General features: G+C 51.3%; 4 protein-coding genes across 4 annotated transcripts; 2 read left to right on the top strand and 2 right to left on the bottom strand.

Annotated features, from left to right (window-relative positions):
- Positions 1-306: 306 nt before the first annotated feature.
- On the bottom strand, positions 307-1674 carry TRIREDRAFT_67698 (uncharacterized protein; the record flags this gene model as incomplete). Its single annotated transcript, XM_006968256.1, has 1 exon — positions 307-1674. One exon carries the CDS (start codon positions 1672-1674, stop codon positions 307-309), a length of 1368 nt encoding a protein of 455 aa, XP_006968318.1.
- Positions 1675-4953: 3279 nt separating this feature from the next.
- Positions 4954-6030, top strand: TRIREDRAFT_67678 (glycoside hydrolase family 18; the record flags this gene model as incomplete). The annotated part of the gene is made up of 3 exons (XM_006968321.1): positions 4954-5108; positions 5186-5250; positions 5357-6030. 3 exons carry the CDS (start codon positions 4954-4956, stop codon positions 6028-6030), a joined length of 894 nt encoding a protein of 297 aa, XP_006968383.1.
- Positions 6031-6759: 729 nt separating this feature from the next.
- TRIREDRAFT_110791 (uncharacterized protein) lies at positions 6760-9798 on the top strand (the record flags this gene model as incomplete). The annotated part of the gene is made up of 7 exons (XM_006968320.1): positions 6760-7113; positions 7570-7595; positions 7863-7985; positions 8063-8086; positions 8324-8601; positions 8984-9541; positions 9599-9798. 7 exons carry the CDS (start codon positions 6760-6762, stop codon positions 9796-9798), a joined length of 1563 nt encoding a protein of 520 aa, XP_006968382.1.
- Positions 9799-10140: 342 nt separating this feature from the next.
- Positions 10141-11889, bottom strand: TRIREDRAFT_110790 (uncharacterized protein; the record flags this gene model as incomplete). Its single annotated transcript, XM_006968255.1, has 2 exons — positions 10141-11415; positions 11524-11889. The coding sequence occupies 2 exons, from the start codon at positions 11887-11889 to the stop codon at positions 10141-10143; spliced, it is 1641 nt and encodes a 546-aa protein (XP_006968317.1).
- Between the last annotated feature and the right edge of the window lie 2266 nt (positions 11890-14155).

Below are 14155 nucleotides of genomic sequence, written 5' to 3'. Positions count from 1 at the left end.
AGCAATGACCACAGACCCAGACGATCCAACAGAAGCAAACCCAGATACCCGACAGACCCCATTGTTCCGCAAGGGGAGCAATGACCAGAATCCCAGACGATCTACCAGAACACACCCAGAAACCCGACAGACCCCATTGCTCCACAAGGGGAGCAATGACCAGAGACCAGAATCCTCCACCAGGACAAAACCAAATCTCCCATACCCCATTGACCCGATGGCCAATGACCGATACCGTTGTACCCAAACCGAGCAAGTTATCCGGCCGCAGCCGCCACGAGAAGACCCGTCCAAAGAGACGCCCCTTTAGGAGCACCACATCTGAACCTTCACGGAGTCCTTGAGCTGGTCAAGAAGGTCAAAGTCAAGACCCTCCTGCTTGAACGACACGATGATCATGTCGAAGTTCCGCTCCAGGTACTCCACGGTCCAGTTGGTCTCGTCCAGGCGCGTGATCTGCGGGATCGCCTCCTGTGTAACAAGAGGGTCCGCGAAGGAGACAGCAACCTTTTCCGAGAGGACGAGGCTCTTGGCAAGCTCCAGTCCCGGCGAGTTGACGAGATGGGACTGGCCGCGCTTGAAGCCCATGCCAACGACGAGGACCCGAGGAAGGACAACAGACGAGGAGGAGCGGTCAGCGTACAGAAGGTCAATGGCCTTCTGACCGATTTCCGCGGGCCGAGCATACATCGCCTCCGATGCTGCCTTGAGCAGAGGGAACTCGCTCGTCGACAGCAGGTAGTACGGGTTGACGGGGATGCAGTGACCACCAACTCCGAGACCGGGCGTGTATGGCATGTAGCCAAACGGTTTCGTGGCGGCGGCGCGACAGACCTCGTACGGGTCGATACCGAAGGGGACACAGGCGTTGGCCATCTCGTTGACGTAGGAGATGCAGACCATTCGCTGACAGTTCTCGAACAGCTTGGTCATCTCTGCTACCTCAGGCTTGGGGACGGGAACAACTTGATTGAAGACAGCCGAGTACACCTTCTTTATAGAATCCAGTGAACCGGGGACGACGTCATCCAGGCCGGAGATGACCTTGGGAATCTCATGGGCGGCGGGCTCGGTGCGGCCGGGATCGACACGCTCCGGCGACATACCGGCGAACCAGCGGTGGGACAGGGCGAGGGGACCGAGAAGTTGCCGGGTCATGCCGACGGCAACGGAGCTCTCGAAGACGACGGTGGAACCAGGGCGGGCGTGTTCGGCAACAGTGGCCAGGGCACTCCGAAGGTACGAAGTGTCCACAGTCTTGTCCGGCAGGAGCAGCGTGGGAACCGAGATGAGGAAGTGGGTTGCCTCCGAGAGCCGAGCCGGGCTCGAGGTGATCCTGACCTTGGAGTTGTCGGCGTACTTGCTGGCGAGGGCCTTGATGCGGGCTTCGGAGACGTCGAAGCCGAGAACGTTGAAGCGGCGGGAGAAGACATCGACGAGATGCTCGCCCACATAGCCAACACCGATGACGGCCACGAGGGTAGAAGAGGGGAATTCACCGGTGGAGATGGACGAGGTGAGCGGCTCCGAGGGAGACTCTGCAGGCGGAGTCACGTCGTAGTAGACCCAGTTCTTACGGGTCGACGATTCAGCATGGGTTTCGCCCGGGACGGGGGATGACCCGGGGGTGCCCCCTGCCTCTGAGGGCGGGAGCGGTAGCTGTGACGGGTCCATCACAGCAACCAGACCACAGACGAAGAATGGAAGGACCAGATAAAGGTAGATAGAAGAGTTGAGTTGCAGAATGCAGAGAAGGAAGTAGGCAGACGCAGACAGGAGTCAGCTGTGATTCCGAAGATGATGAATAGACAGTTGAAACTGTTAGATGTAAGAAGGAAAGCAGAAGAAGATTGACTGGATGAGGCCGGGGAAAAGGCTCTCTTTTATATTCGTGGGAGCAGCAGAGAATGCCAACATCAACCTCAGTTCATTGCTCTTGAGGCTAGAGACGTTTTTCCTTGAGAACAGCCGAAGCGAGGCGGCATTCTACGTGGCTTCGGACCGCTGGGTAGGTTTTTTCGAGTGTGTCAAGCCTCGTTTCGACACATGAGTACTTCTCTTTGAAGAGAACGAGAAGCTTGCAAGCAAGTATCTCTATCACTACCGGCAGTGTCAGCCTTAAGCCTTAAACATTGCCTCCTCAGGGGGGAGAGGGGAAAACAACTTACTTCAATTAGGGGATCGAGTTTGGCCGAGCATGGAGTGGGATTCTCTGCCAGAAATAAGGCCTCAATTACGCCGGACTTGTGGACCGAAGAAGTCTATCTGGCGTGATATCGGGCTGAACTCCAGTCTTTCAAGGGATCTGAGAGCACTTGGAGCAAATGCGGTGTTCATGATCTCGGCACCGGTGATACTAACAAGTTCCTGGGCTTATTTTGGCCGAACCCGCCTCAAATTCTCTGGCCCGATTGCTCGAGCGTTTGCCCCTGGCATCAGCTCCGTTCTGAGCTTTGGCTGCCTTTGGGGGGGAACAAAGCTTGCGGCAGCCACGGTAGCACTGCGAATCTCCAATACGATACGATGTGGGAAGATTGTACAGGCCTGTCACCACAGCCTTTGCACGCGGTGCCATCTCCGCGTCATAAGTGATGCGGCTGGTACTTTTCCCGGTTCTTCTTCAACAAGCTCACATCGCAGAAACAAGGCTTGTGGGACCCATTTCGATGAAAGGCACTTGTGGAATTGCGTTTCTGGCGTATACAAAGTCAAGCCAAGTCAAGGCTTGAACTGACAGTTCCGTCATCTGACGAACAATCCCCTCTCGTAGCTTCTGCACGCAGCTGGAAGATGGCGGTAATTGCTAATCTAACGTTCAAGGTCAGAAGACTTGGCTAGGTAGACACGAAGAGGGCTTTGTAATGAGCCGAACTCTCTGATTCGACCATCCCTTGTTCCAAAATCTCGCCTCCAGTCGGCGATTCTTCAAGTCTGAGTCGCCGTGATGACGTGGTTGCCGAGTCTCTCCATCGCCTTGAAGAATACCTGTATCCTGAGCGAGGACTGAGACTCTGATTGGGCAGAGTAGAGCCTCCGATCCGAGATCTCTACCAATCTCGAGTGGGCGTTTGGACATGAGGCTAAGAAGAGGGGGTTAAGAGGATTGAGAGATGAGGTAGATCGAAAAGTAGCTCAGTAAACGCCACCGCGGGTGAGGCTCCCACATACATGTAAAAGGTGTACCTTGCAAAATAAGCAGCGTTGCCCGAATCCGGATGTCCTGCAAGTTGCACCTTGCGAGCTGACACATCTCCGACCCGTCAGGTGTTGGGAGACGAGCATTGGAAAGCTACTCACGACCGCTCTGATATTTTGAATTGGTTTCCTGTTTCTTTCCCCTCTTCTGCCAAGTATTTGGGATCGCAATGTGGTGTTAAGGAGGCCCTGTCACAGCGTCAATAGCCGCAGTGTTGACGTGTCACTTCAGATTGAGCCATCTTCGAGTATGGTAACACCAACTCCTCCATACGAATTCGGTGCCTGGCTGTGTAATCATCAACTTTCCGAGAGAGAAGCCACTCGCCAGCCGTCTTTTGGAGGCTTCCATCCAGACCCCCCTCAAGGTACCGTGGCCATATGACGCTTGGTCAGATGAACCACTCGTCGGAGGAGGCTTCTTCCTGCGCTTCCTTGGTAGTGGTCAAGTCATCAGCCAAGAGGAATGAAAACGGAGGAGTCCGAGATATCAGCAGGCCTCATTGGACATGCTCGCGTACGGCTTGAGGAGGCGCGCCTCAACTGGACGCTTGACGAATGAGATGGAGAGCCCAGTAGCCAGTAGCCGGTGTGGCTCTCCCGACACCGTTCTCCTCCTCCTTTACCGAGCATCTAGAGGAGAACCGAGACGTTAGAGGTACCAGTCACCAGTTACTAGCCGAAAGCGCTGTGCGGTGCAATGCCGTTGTCTGTAGTAACAACTACCGAAGCCGTGGCGTCTCTCTATGGCGCGTGTCCTGAAAAGCGAAGGACATCACGGTATTACCCACCCAATTCCTTACCTATGCTTCTACTTGGCGAGGCGTGGATGATACCGTGGCCCGTCTCATCGCACAATATGAAGCAAGGATCACCGAATCAGGTGCTGTTACACACCCCCATACGCCTTGCCAATGACCCTCCCGCCTTTCCTTCATCGCGTTCCGATACACTGCAGAACCCGCGCCATCTTTATTTTTTTTCCACACGATATTCACCGTAATACGGACAATTAGCCAAAGCCTTGGCGGAAACCTGGTTCAACCAGTGGGCGCAGAACAGCAAGTAAAGAGGGTGTGATACTCGTGGCTTCTCTGTTTCCTGCTGTGCGCCTCTCTGCTAGTTTCCAGAGGCAACCATGGGGGGACCGTCTCGCACAAGAAGAGAGGCCGAGGGCGCCCACAATCCGCCACGACGATTTGCTGCTTTTGTGAGTCACGGTTATATCGGCAATTCCCAGCATGGCGTTCGTTATATTGGGGAATCGTACGGCCCTCCTTTCACGATGGTCATGAGATGCCGCCGATATTGCTCCCCAGAGTGATCAATTTTGTCTTAACACAGTTCTATCATAGGTAGAGAAAGAGGAGCTCATGCACGCCAATCTCCAGGAATCCGAGAATTGCCGAGCACCTCCATGCTCAATGTAGGTTGTTGAGCATGTTTGTGTGTGTGTACCAGACTGGTGTTGATCCTGCAACGAGAACAAAGTCTTGTCTCGCTTAATCGGCAACAATCTCAAGCCGGTCGTTCCTCTAGATCAAATAGAGCACTTCCTGCCTCTCAAGTAGGAGAACTCAGTTTAGCTCCTTCGTGCTGGCAACGACGCAAACTGGGCAGTTTCCCTTTATCGTACGCCTGGGCATACTCACAATAAGAAGAGATACTCATTGATATCTAAGCCCCCAAGTGTTATATCATCTTAGAATTATCATTATGAGACTCTTCAGCCTCGCCATGCTGGCGGTCGCCGCCGCCATGGTTTACGGAACGGCCGCTGCTAACCCTTGCGGTCCTGGCTTCGGGAGCTGTGGCGAGCGTGAGTGCTGCTCTGAGTTTGGCTACTGTGGCACCACGCAGGACTACTGCTCTGGAGGATGCCAACTCCTCTATAGCCATGCCTGCAACACCCAGTAAGTTGGAAGATAGAGGCCACAGGATGAAAGAGTATTTGGGGGCAAAAGATTCAGGGCTAATGCTGCGAGTGTAGAATCCCCCCGGCTGGCAGCAGTACCGAAGATGTGTCTCGGAGATTTGTTGGCGACGTCCCATATGGTGAGCTTCTTCAGATCTACCCCTGCTTATGATGTCAACTCGTCGTTCTGCCCAGATATATTGTTGCTTGTCTTTATCATTATCCCTGAAGCTGACTTGATGCTAGCTATTACCATCACCGATTGTACCACTCCGGGCGTTGTTGCTCTGACGTTCGACGACGGGCCGTACACGTTCACCGACGACCTGCTCGACATCCTGGATGACTACGGCGTCAAGGCAACATTCTTCATCACGGGCAACAACAGGGGAAAGGGAAGCATCGACAACGAAGACACGCCATGGCCTGATGTCCTGCGACGCATGCACGGTGCCGGACATCAGCTGGCCAGCCACACCTGGACACACCGCAACCTGAGCGGCGTCGACATGGAGACCCAGCGAACCGAGATGATCTACAACGAGATGGCCTTCCGCAACATCTTTGGTTTCTTCCCGACGTACATGCGGCCGCCGTTCCTCGAGTGCAGCTTGCGAACCGGGTGCATCGAGACTCTCGAGAGTCTCGGCTACCACATCATCAGCACCAACCTGGATACAAAAGACTACGAGAACGACAGCCCGATGTTGATTGAGATCTCTAAGCAGCGGTTCTTCTCTCTCCAGTCGCCCGACAAGGCGTCCCACGAGTACATTGTCCTCGCCCACGACGTCCACCAGCAGACGGTCGTCACTCTGACTAAGTATATGATTCAGACCAGCAGAGATCGAGGTTACAGGCTGGTGACCGTTGGCGAGTGTCTTAACGATCCTCCCGAGAACTGGTACCGCTCAGCCTGAGCCCTCCGAGGGTTCATTTGATGCTTACAGTAGCCCGCCCTCGTTCATATATATAGGTCGAATGGTCAGACGTGATGCGTGCTGGTATAATTTGGATATGGTCTCTTTTGTATATGTTGCAGGCCTGGTCTAGTTCCAAGCTTAATATGTTGGCCCGCTTGGCCTGGGATGAAGTGCCTGGTTCTTGTTTGTGGTCTGTTTGCGATTCTTGTCGGCTCGCATCTGCATATTTCTCGCAACGCACACTTTGTCGAGAGTGTCTAGTATGACACGGTAATTATCTCTATCGCATCTTTATATCTTAATGTTAAATATTATCGTTTGTCTATCGTATGCTGCTGCTGCTGCTGCTGCCGCTGCCACTGCAATGGCAGTTTCGACAGACTCCTCATCCAGTTCAGGGAGATCAAGGATACAACGACCCGATTCGGGCATTTGGCTTGCCGCGACAAGTGTAAATTAGTTCAACCTTAGGCAATTTTCGATGCTGAAGCCTCGAGTATCAATACCATCTAAGTCCATCAGGTTCTGGACTTTTTTCTGCTGAATCATTCCTTACCTGTAGGTATATATATGTAGTGCCGCCTCCCCCTCTCCCCTTCTTAGCTGGTTGAGGGAGATCCCATTCTGTCTCTTACATCACCCAGACGCTCGCTGTGCAGATAATGCCGGTCGACAAACACAAAGATCCACACACAAGCAGAAACAAAAACACAACAGAGCGCAACTATGGACGTCATGATGAGACCCTCGATCGTTTTCAGGACAGCGAACAGTTTTCTGCCATCCGAGAGGCTGGACTATGATGGACTTGACGCATTCAAGCACCATTTCATGATGCTACCCAGCCTCATTTTCTCCGGCTTCCTTCTTTTTCTCCATACCGTCGGCAACATCATGTGGGCACGCTGCCAACGAAAGTTGGTTCTACGTTTGAAAGGGTCACTGCGCACCTCTGGGCGTGCTGAGCCTCCAAAGGGCGACTCAAAATGCGTCACGATGGCTCTCTTGATATATATTAGCATGTATATTGATGTTATCGAGGTTGAGGGCGTTGGACTGGTTGTTACATGGAAATTATTGGTACGAGCACTTATCGCCAGCCTGATTCCGCTTGTTATCCCCTCCAGGTTCTATTGCGGATGGCCTACTATATCACAAGGCTTCTTCCTATGCTGGGCCTGTATATGGCATCAGCATACATACCTGTGGGTCATAGGTATGACACTTTCTCCCCTCCTGCAGCTCTCTTGAAGCTAACATTTCTTCTCTTGAGGCTCCATGGAAATCTATTATACTAGCCTCTACGTACTTGCCTTTCTGGTATCCCTATCTGAGGTTTTGGTGGAAAGGCTTGGTGATAGAGGACCGGAGAATCAGCAGCGCCGTAACCTACTTTCAGAGGCATTTTCGAGATCAATGCCACATTGGAAGCGGGTTAGAGATTCCGCTTGGGAGATTTATTGGGATTAGAGTGGTATATTGCAATTCACGGTCCTTTCTTTGAGATAACCAAGAAGAATTGTAATGAATGACTAGAACTTTTGCAATACCTTTGCGTATATGTGCGTGTATTGGCGTTTCTTCCAAGCCCTGTAGTACACCACGCCGCATATTTCTCCATGATACCCTGCGTGGTAGCCTAACGTACTATCACCCATTTCTGCTTCGGAAATGCCTGTTGCCATTTATAATGCAATAGAAGGAATTTCTGCACAGTGCTTCGTTGCTGCATCCAAGGAGCTGGTCGCTTCTAGAGCTATGGCACTGGGAGTGTTCCCAGAGGACAGAGTCTTCTATAGCTGAAGCCTAGCAGTATACATTGATATCAGATTGAATGTCTATCTACATGTATGCGAAGAGTTTGAGACTCAGCCGGAATACGTGCATCACCTGGAGTACTCCCATCCCGGCAGCACACCCGAGCACTTCTCATACTTTGTCGAGAGTGTCTAGTATGACACAGGAATTATCTCTATCGCATCTTTATATCTTAATGTTAAATATTATCATTCGTCTGTTATCAACCTAGTTATTTGTATGCGGTGAACTCCAAGTACGCCACAGCAGATATGTCAGCTGTCTCAACATACCGAGCACCTAGTTGTCAGGTCGTGTTGCTTGCTGACTCTTCTGATGTAGTACGACAAATGCTTTCAGTGATAATATGTCAAAACTGAAAATTGATCTTGCTGTGTCTTGAGGGTCTGCTAACATATTCGTTTCGTTTCCGCCTCTGCCGACCTCGGACATTGTAGAAGATGTTCAATGCGATATTACGTCCCTTCTACAGCCATTCTGCGAAGACCTGCTCTCGCGTCGATGATCAACTGTCTTCAAAGCCCAAACCGCTGAACGGGCAGCACCACCCTGACCCCGGTCTTTGCAAAGCAATGGTCGCGCAAGCGTCGAATCCAACGCTGCCGCCTTCACTCTCCATGACAGTTGAGGCATCAATCACGGTGCCAACCTCTTGCTTGACCTTGACTGCGGCGGCGCTCCCTGCTCCAGAAGCCACGATGAGCACCATCCTCCAAACCGCGTCCCGGCCACTCCCCAGCCTGGTAGCAGGTAAATGCTGGCGAAGATGCTCATGACCCTGAATAAAAAACACCAGGGAACTTTCGGTGTGAAGGAATCTCGCTTAGCCTCGTTCATAATATACTTTAGGGCAAAGATTCGGCCCTCTTCTGACAACCTGATGTGGCTTGCAACAAGTGCAGCTTATTCGTACCTTAGGCATTCTTCACTTGGAGGATTCCAAGTACATCTAAGCCTATCATGCACCGGGCGAGTACTTGCCCTTTCGAGTACCTGGGTATCTAGAGCCCCCCCCCCCCCCCCCCCTTATCTCCTTTCCTTCACCGGGTTCATTCCTGTCTTTTTTGTCAACTCCGATCACTCACCGGGCAAATATTAGCAGTCGATAGATACAGAAACTAATCGACACAAGCCCAGCGAAACGAAGATAAGCAAATCACAGACATGACAAAAACGCTGACGGACAGTCCTTTGCCAACCGAGCTACTGGACTATGGTGTACTGGACATCTTCAAGCACCATCTCATGGTGCTACCCAGTTTCGCCTTCTACGGCTTTGTTGGTTTCCTCTATCATGCCAGTAACATCATGTGGGCACGCCTCCAACGGAAAATCATCTTATCTCTCAAAGCACCCCCGGCCAGTTCTCTGAATTCTGGGCACCCAAACAGCGACTCAAAGAGTGAACCGAAGACGAATAATGACAACCAATACGAAGACAGCAGAGGTTTCCTATATTACCTCGGCATCGGCTTGCTAGGCTTCATGTACCTCACCATGTACATCGACTATGTCGTGGTCAAATACGATGCCGTTCTAACGCCGCCTCTACTGGTACAAGACATCGTCATCGGCCTTTGTCCTCTTGCTATCCCCTATGAGTTTTACAAGGAGTACCCAAGTGCAGCAAAGTGGCTCCTCGTGTGCTGGGCGGAAATTTGGCTGCGGCATACATATATCTGGATGATTAGTATGCTAATAGATCCTCTTCTTCATATCTTGTCAAGCTAATGTATCTTTTCTCAAGTTTTCACAATCTTCTCTGTTGGTCTTTTGTTCGAACTTGTGATTATCTCAGCGGTTTGTTCGGCTTTGGCACAAAGACTTAGTGGCGAGAGAGCTGTAGAACAGCAGGATCATAACGTGTTTTCAGTTGCATGGTCGAAGGCACTGCCAGGGTTCAAGCAAGTTATCATGAGCCTTTGGAAGGCTTATTCCACAGATTAGTATTACGAGCCTCACAATCTAAGATAACGAGCGAGTCAGAGCAAATAACAACTTGGGTACAAATATTAGTGATTGTGTGAGGGTCTCCAGTATGTCACGCCGCATAAGTGTTGATGCTGCCTTAGCTGAGGTCTACATTTAGCGATTCCTCACCAATCGTTGGTAGGCCGTGATCCGTTCACTTTCCATGGCGTTATAGTAATGAATTCGAAACAGAGCTTCTTCGTCGTGCTTCTCTGGCCACCTATTTGTTGTGGTACGGCAACAGGGGAAAATAAATATAAGTTGAGGTGACGCTGTCAGAAGAACAAAGAAGCGTTCTCATTGACCTGTTCACTCTCACTATACCCTCCTTGAAGTATCCCATGCTCCAAGAGTCTCTTGCAAAGGCTTGATAATATTCTCGCAGTACATTCTTATGAAGTCCTTTTCATGCCAGTATCGGAGAGCTCCCGCACACACTTGTAAACACTGTTCGATAACTTGGCTCTGGTATGGAAGCAAGCGCCTCGAGGTAGCCTGCAGCCATTCGATGGCAACCATCATACGTCCCTGTGGCGACGTCGGGATTGCTTTGCCCATCTTCTCGCACCAGACATCAAGCGGTTTGTGGTGCCAGATCTCCAGTAAGAGGATTGCCAGCTCTGTTAATGCAGTTTTGGGATCCGGGCCTATAGTACTGCACCGGACAGCATTTTCCAGGGAGGGCGGAGTTTCGCCCATGAGCTGCTCAATAAAGGGCGAGCTATTCGAGGTGACGGACTGCTCTTGTGGGGTCAATATTTTGATCCCGTTGCTATTGATTGGCAGGCCCAACCACCAAGTTTGTTGCAATTGTAAGATGGACGATGCAACGGTCAAAGCCAATAGCGTCTGTTCCTTCGGGAACATTTTGGCATCATCATCCTGACACCCGGCTTTGAGGATCTCCGACAAGGTTATTGGACTTGCGAAATCTCGATTATGTTCAGCCTCCCCTTCGACAATAAAGAGGTCGCGGTTGCTTAGCCTGAGCTTCAAGACATGTCCTGTCTCTTGCAACTCAGCTACATGCCGGCACAATCGTGTCACGGTTCTCCCCTTCGGACTCTGTTCGAAATGCTGGACAATGACAACCCTGGTTGTATTCCTGCTTTTGATCTCGTTGTCTCCGCTGTCGTCACCGTCATCCTCATGGACGTTGACATGGGTCTCCTGCAGATATCCTTGATGGTCAAATAGAAGGCTGAATTCCGTTTCGTCCTTCAGCTTCTTCCGTCTGCTCCTCTTGAGCGGAATTCTGCTATCAAGCCTCATAAATACCTTGTGCTTATTCTTGCAGCCACAGTCACAACCTTTGCGCATTGCCTCGAATAGAGGAGCTGCGTACTTCTGTATCTTGCAAAGCTTCTTCGCCATCTTTTGGGCGTCTTCTGAAGGATTCCTCGATGTATACTCTTGCTGCGTTTTTATGTTGTCAATGAGCTCCTTCAAAGAGAGTCGATCCTCGCTCAGCTCCTCAACCAACTGCTTTAGGCTGCCTTTCTCAATCGAGAAGCTCAACCGCTCCTTGAAAGCAAACGAAGAGGCGCTTGCTGAATTGTTCTCTAGAATGGCCTTCAGGTCATCTTTGGCAGCCTATAATACTGAAGTCAGCCATGCATGCCCAGGGATAGACCATGACCGCCTGAGCGGGAAAGATGGGCAAACCTTTGGTGGTCTCTTGATGTGCCCTAATTTGCTCACAATCGTCTTCAAGCAATTCTCATACCTTGCCAGAATCTGATGAAAGGTGTCAAATAGATGGCCAGTTCCCAGATACTCTTTAATCTCCTCGGTGTTCTTGACGTTCTGGAGCAACTTAATGCACTCCTCTTCGCTTATGTCTGACCTGCTGATTACCTCTCTGACCCCAGCGCTGCGCAGTAACTCGAGGATATGGAGGTAGAAGAAGGTTCTTTGAAGCTTCAGCCGGTATATAAGCGTGTCTAGCTGCCCATGAAACTTCATAAAGGTAGCCACGGTGCCTTTTCCGGCTTTGTAGTGTTCGAGGGCCGATATGGCTAGAGGTATGACTCCGAGGACCACCCCAGCAACCTCGAAGCCCGACATCGCGAACCAAAATGGAAGAATACAACAGAAGAACTTGTGAGGCGAAGAAGATGAGGCTCAATTTTCTACCTATAAGTTCCTCGCGGCTGAAAGAGGGGTAGCCTTTGTACAGGTATTCCTTCGAGACTGTGGAGGGCTGATGCACTTTACGATTGGCTGGCTGGTGAGTTTTGCCTTCTCACCCCTGCGTCCTCTGAGCCCCTCATAAGCTCACCATTTCGCGCGGCCTTGGCTCCGATCATGTCAAAATGCTGATGCCTCCACGCCTCAAATACCATGGAGATGGACCCGGCACAGCTATACAACATCGGAAAACAGGCATCAACCGATTTCTCTCAGCTAGCTGCCCTTTTGCAGCTCAGCCAGTCGCCCAAGTATCGACAAATAGTGACGGAGGAGCAAAGATTTAAAGTGTGGGCACACAGTCTTGGGCTGTATCATCTCGGACATGCATCTCTCGATTACCGAGTTCGAGACGCCGAGGTCGTAAAGGCTCGACTTGCTGATATCCTTCAAGAGCTGCAAAGCCATGTATGTAGCCTAGATGCCGTATGCTCCTTACCACATCAGAGTTGTCTTATCAGAAGCTCTCAAAAACAGATTCGTCGCGCGCTCAAATTTACGGCCAGGTTACTGTCTCTGACTGCCGAGTATAGTTGGATAATCTTCTCGCCATAGTACGGAATGAGCGTCTACCATACGAGCAGCAGCAACTTGACGACGATGAAGAGACGGAAGATGACGAGAGCGATGGACCAGTGTCAGATACAAAGAGGGAGGGTTCATCTCAAGCCAGCGCCCGATCTTCACCGAGTGATGACAGCTCTGTCCACGAAGTCGATTTTCGCTTGAATGGCATCAGAGAGGTTTTGGATACGCTGTACAGCCTAGCAGCCAAGATCAGGAGCCCCCGAAATCGGCCACAGCGGACCATAGAGGAGCTGTACAAGCATGTGCCCGCTGATATAAGAGCGGCTTACATACAGGAGCGTGAGGAGGTCGAGATTGCGGCTGCTTCCTTTCTACATCGCCAATACCTCATTGAACACACGGATATCAAAGCAACACAGGATGACGCCGAAGATGTACTGGCTCGTTACACATCAACCGACCACTGGCTCATCCGAAGGACTGGCGTTGCCAATACTCGCCGAAAACAACAGTTCATCTACTGGAAGGAACATGTAATTCGACTGAGCCAAGCTCGGCCCAAATCGCCGGCGCAGAGGGCTGGACAGGAGGCCAACAATATCGGCGAGGCTGCTAATATCCCTTTGCATCTCAATCAAGCAAATGGCGAGGCACGCAAAGAAACTGAGATGCCAATTATGCCAATTTCGACCACAACGGCCACAAGACTACCACCAGACTTGCTCAAACCAGACGATCTCAGGTCAGCCATTTCTCATCAGACGCGGGTATCGACAGTCATCAGCCCCGAGGGGAAGAAGCTAGAGTGGCCAGATCCGCCACACGGGGACCGTATAGGCGGATACTACATCTGTCCTTACTGCAAGACTGTATGCCCCGAAAAGTATCTTCAGAAAGACATGTGGATGTGAGTATGCTATTGCCCCTATCAACGTTGCTTCTTTCACAAATCTAACCCATCGTATAGTGTGCATCTCATACACGATCTGCAGCCATATCATTGCACTTATGAGCAGTGTCAAGACTCCAACCGCCTCTACGGGACTCGACAAGAATGGATCGATCACGAAAGCCAGCACACACGCGTGTGGCACTGCCAAGAACATGGCGAAGAGTTTGAGACTCAACCGGAATACGTTCATCACCTAGAGCATTCCCATCCCGACAGCACACCCGAGCATTTCTCACCTGCTCTACTCGCTGCTGTCGTTGGTCCATCGTTGAGAATACACCGGGACTGTCCTTTTTGTCCTAGCTCCTTCTCCGATATCCCACAGATGCAGTCGCATCTCATCTTCCATCTTGAACGCCTGGCGCAGCTTGCATTGGATGCCAACCCGGACGACTGTGATAAAGACAACGAGTCTGGTCACTCATCGCAGAGCCACCAGGTTCAGATGCGTGGTCGACAGGAATCAGTGATGGAAGATTTCGGTATCCGAGACGACGATGAGCACTGGGACCGTATCACAGATCGCGACGTCACAAGCGTGGTCCAAGATATGGCTGTGTTATTCGAATCAACGCTTGACCCCGTCCCCGAGTTTCGTCCTGGCTTCAGGGTGAGCGAATGGGTCCGGAACTTGTCAGCAGAAGACTTTGATGATCAGCCTCC

This window comes from Trichoderma reesei (genome assembly GCF_000167675.1).
Source record: "Trichoderma reesei QM6a unplaced genomic scaffold TRIREscaffold_22, whole genome shotgun sequence".
Classification (NCBI taxonomy): domain Eukaryota; kingdom Fungi; phylum Ascomycota; class Sordariomycetes; order Hypocreales; family Hypocreaceae; genus Trichoderma; species Trichoderma reesei.
The sequence above is the reverse complement of the archived record's forward strand: the minus strand, read 5'-3'. Positions and strand labels throughout refer to the sequence as shown.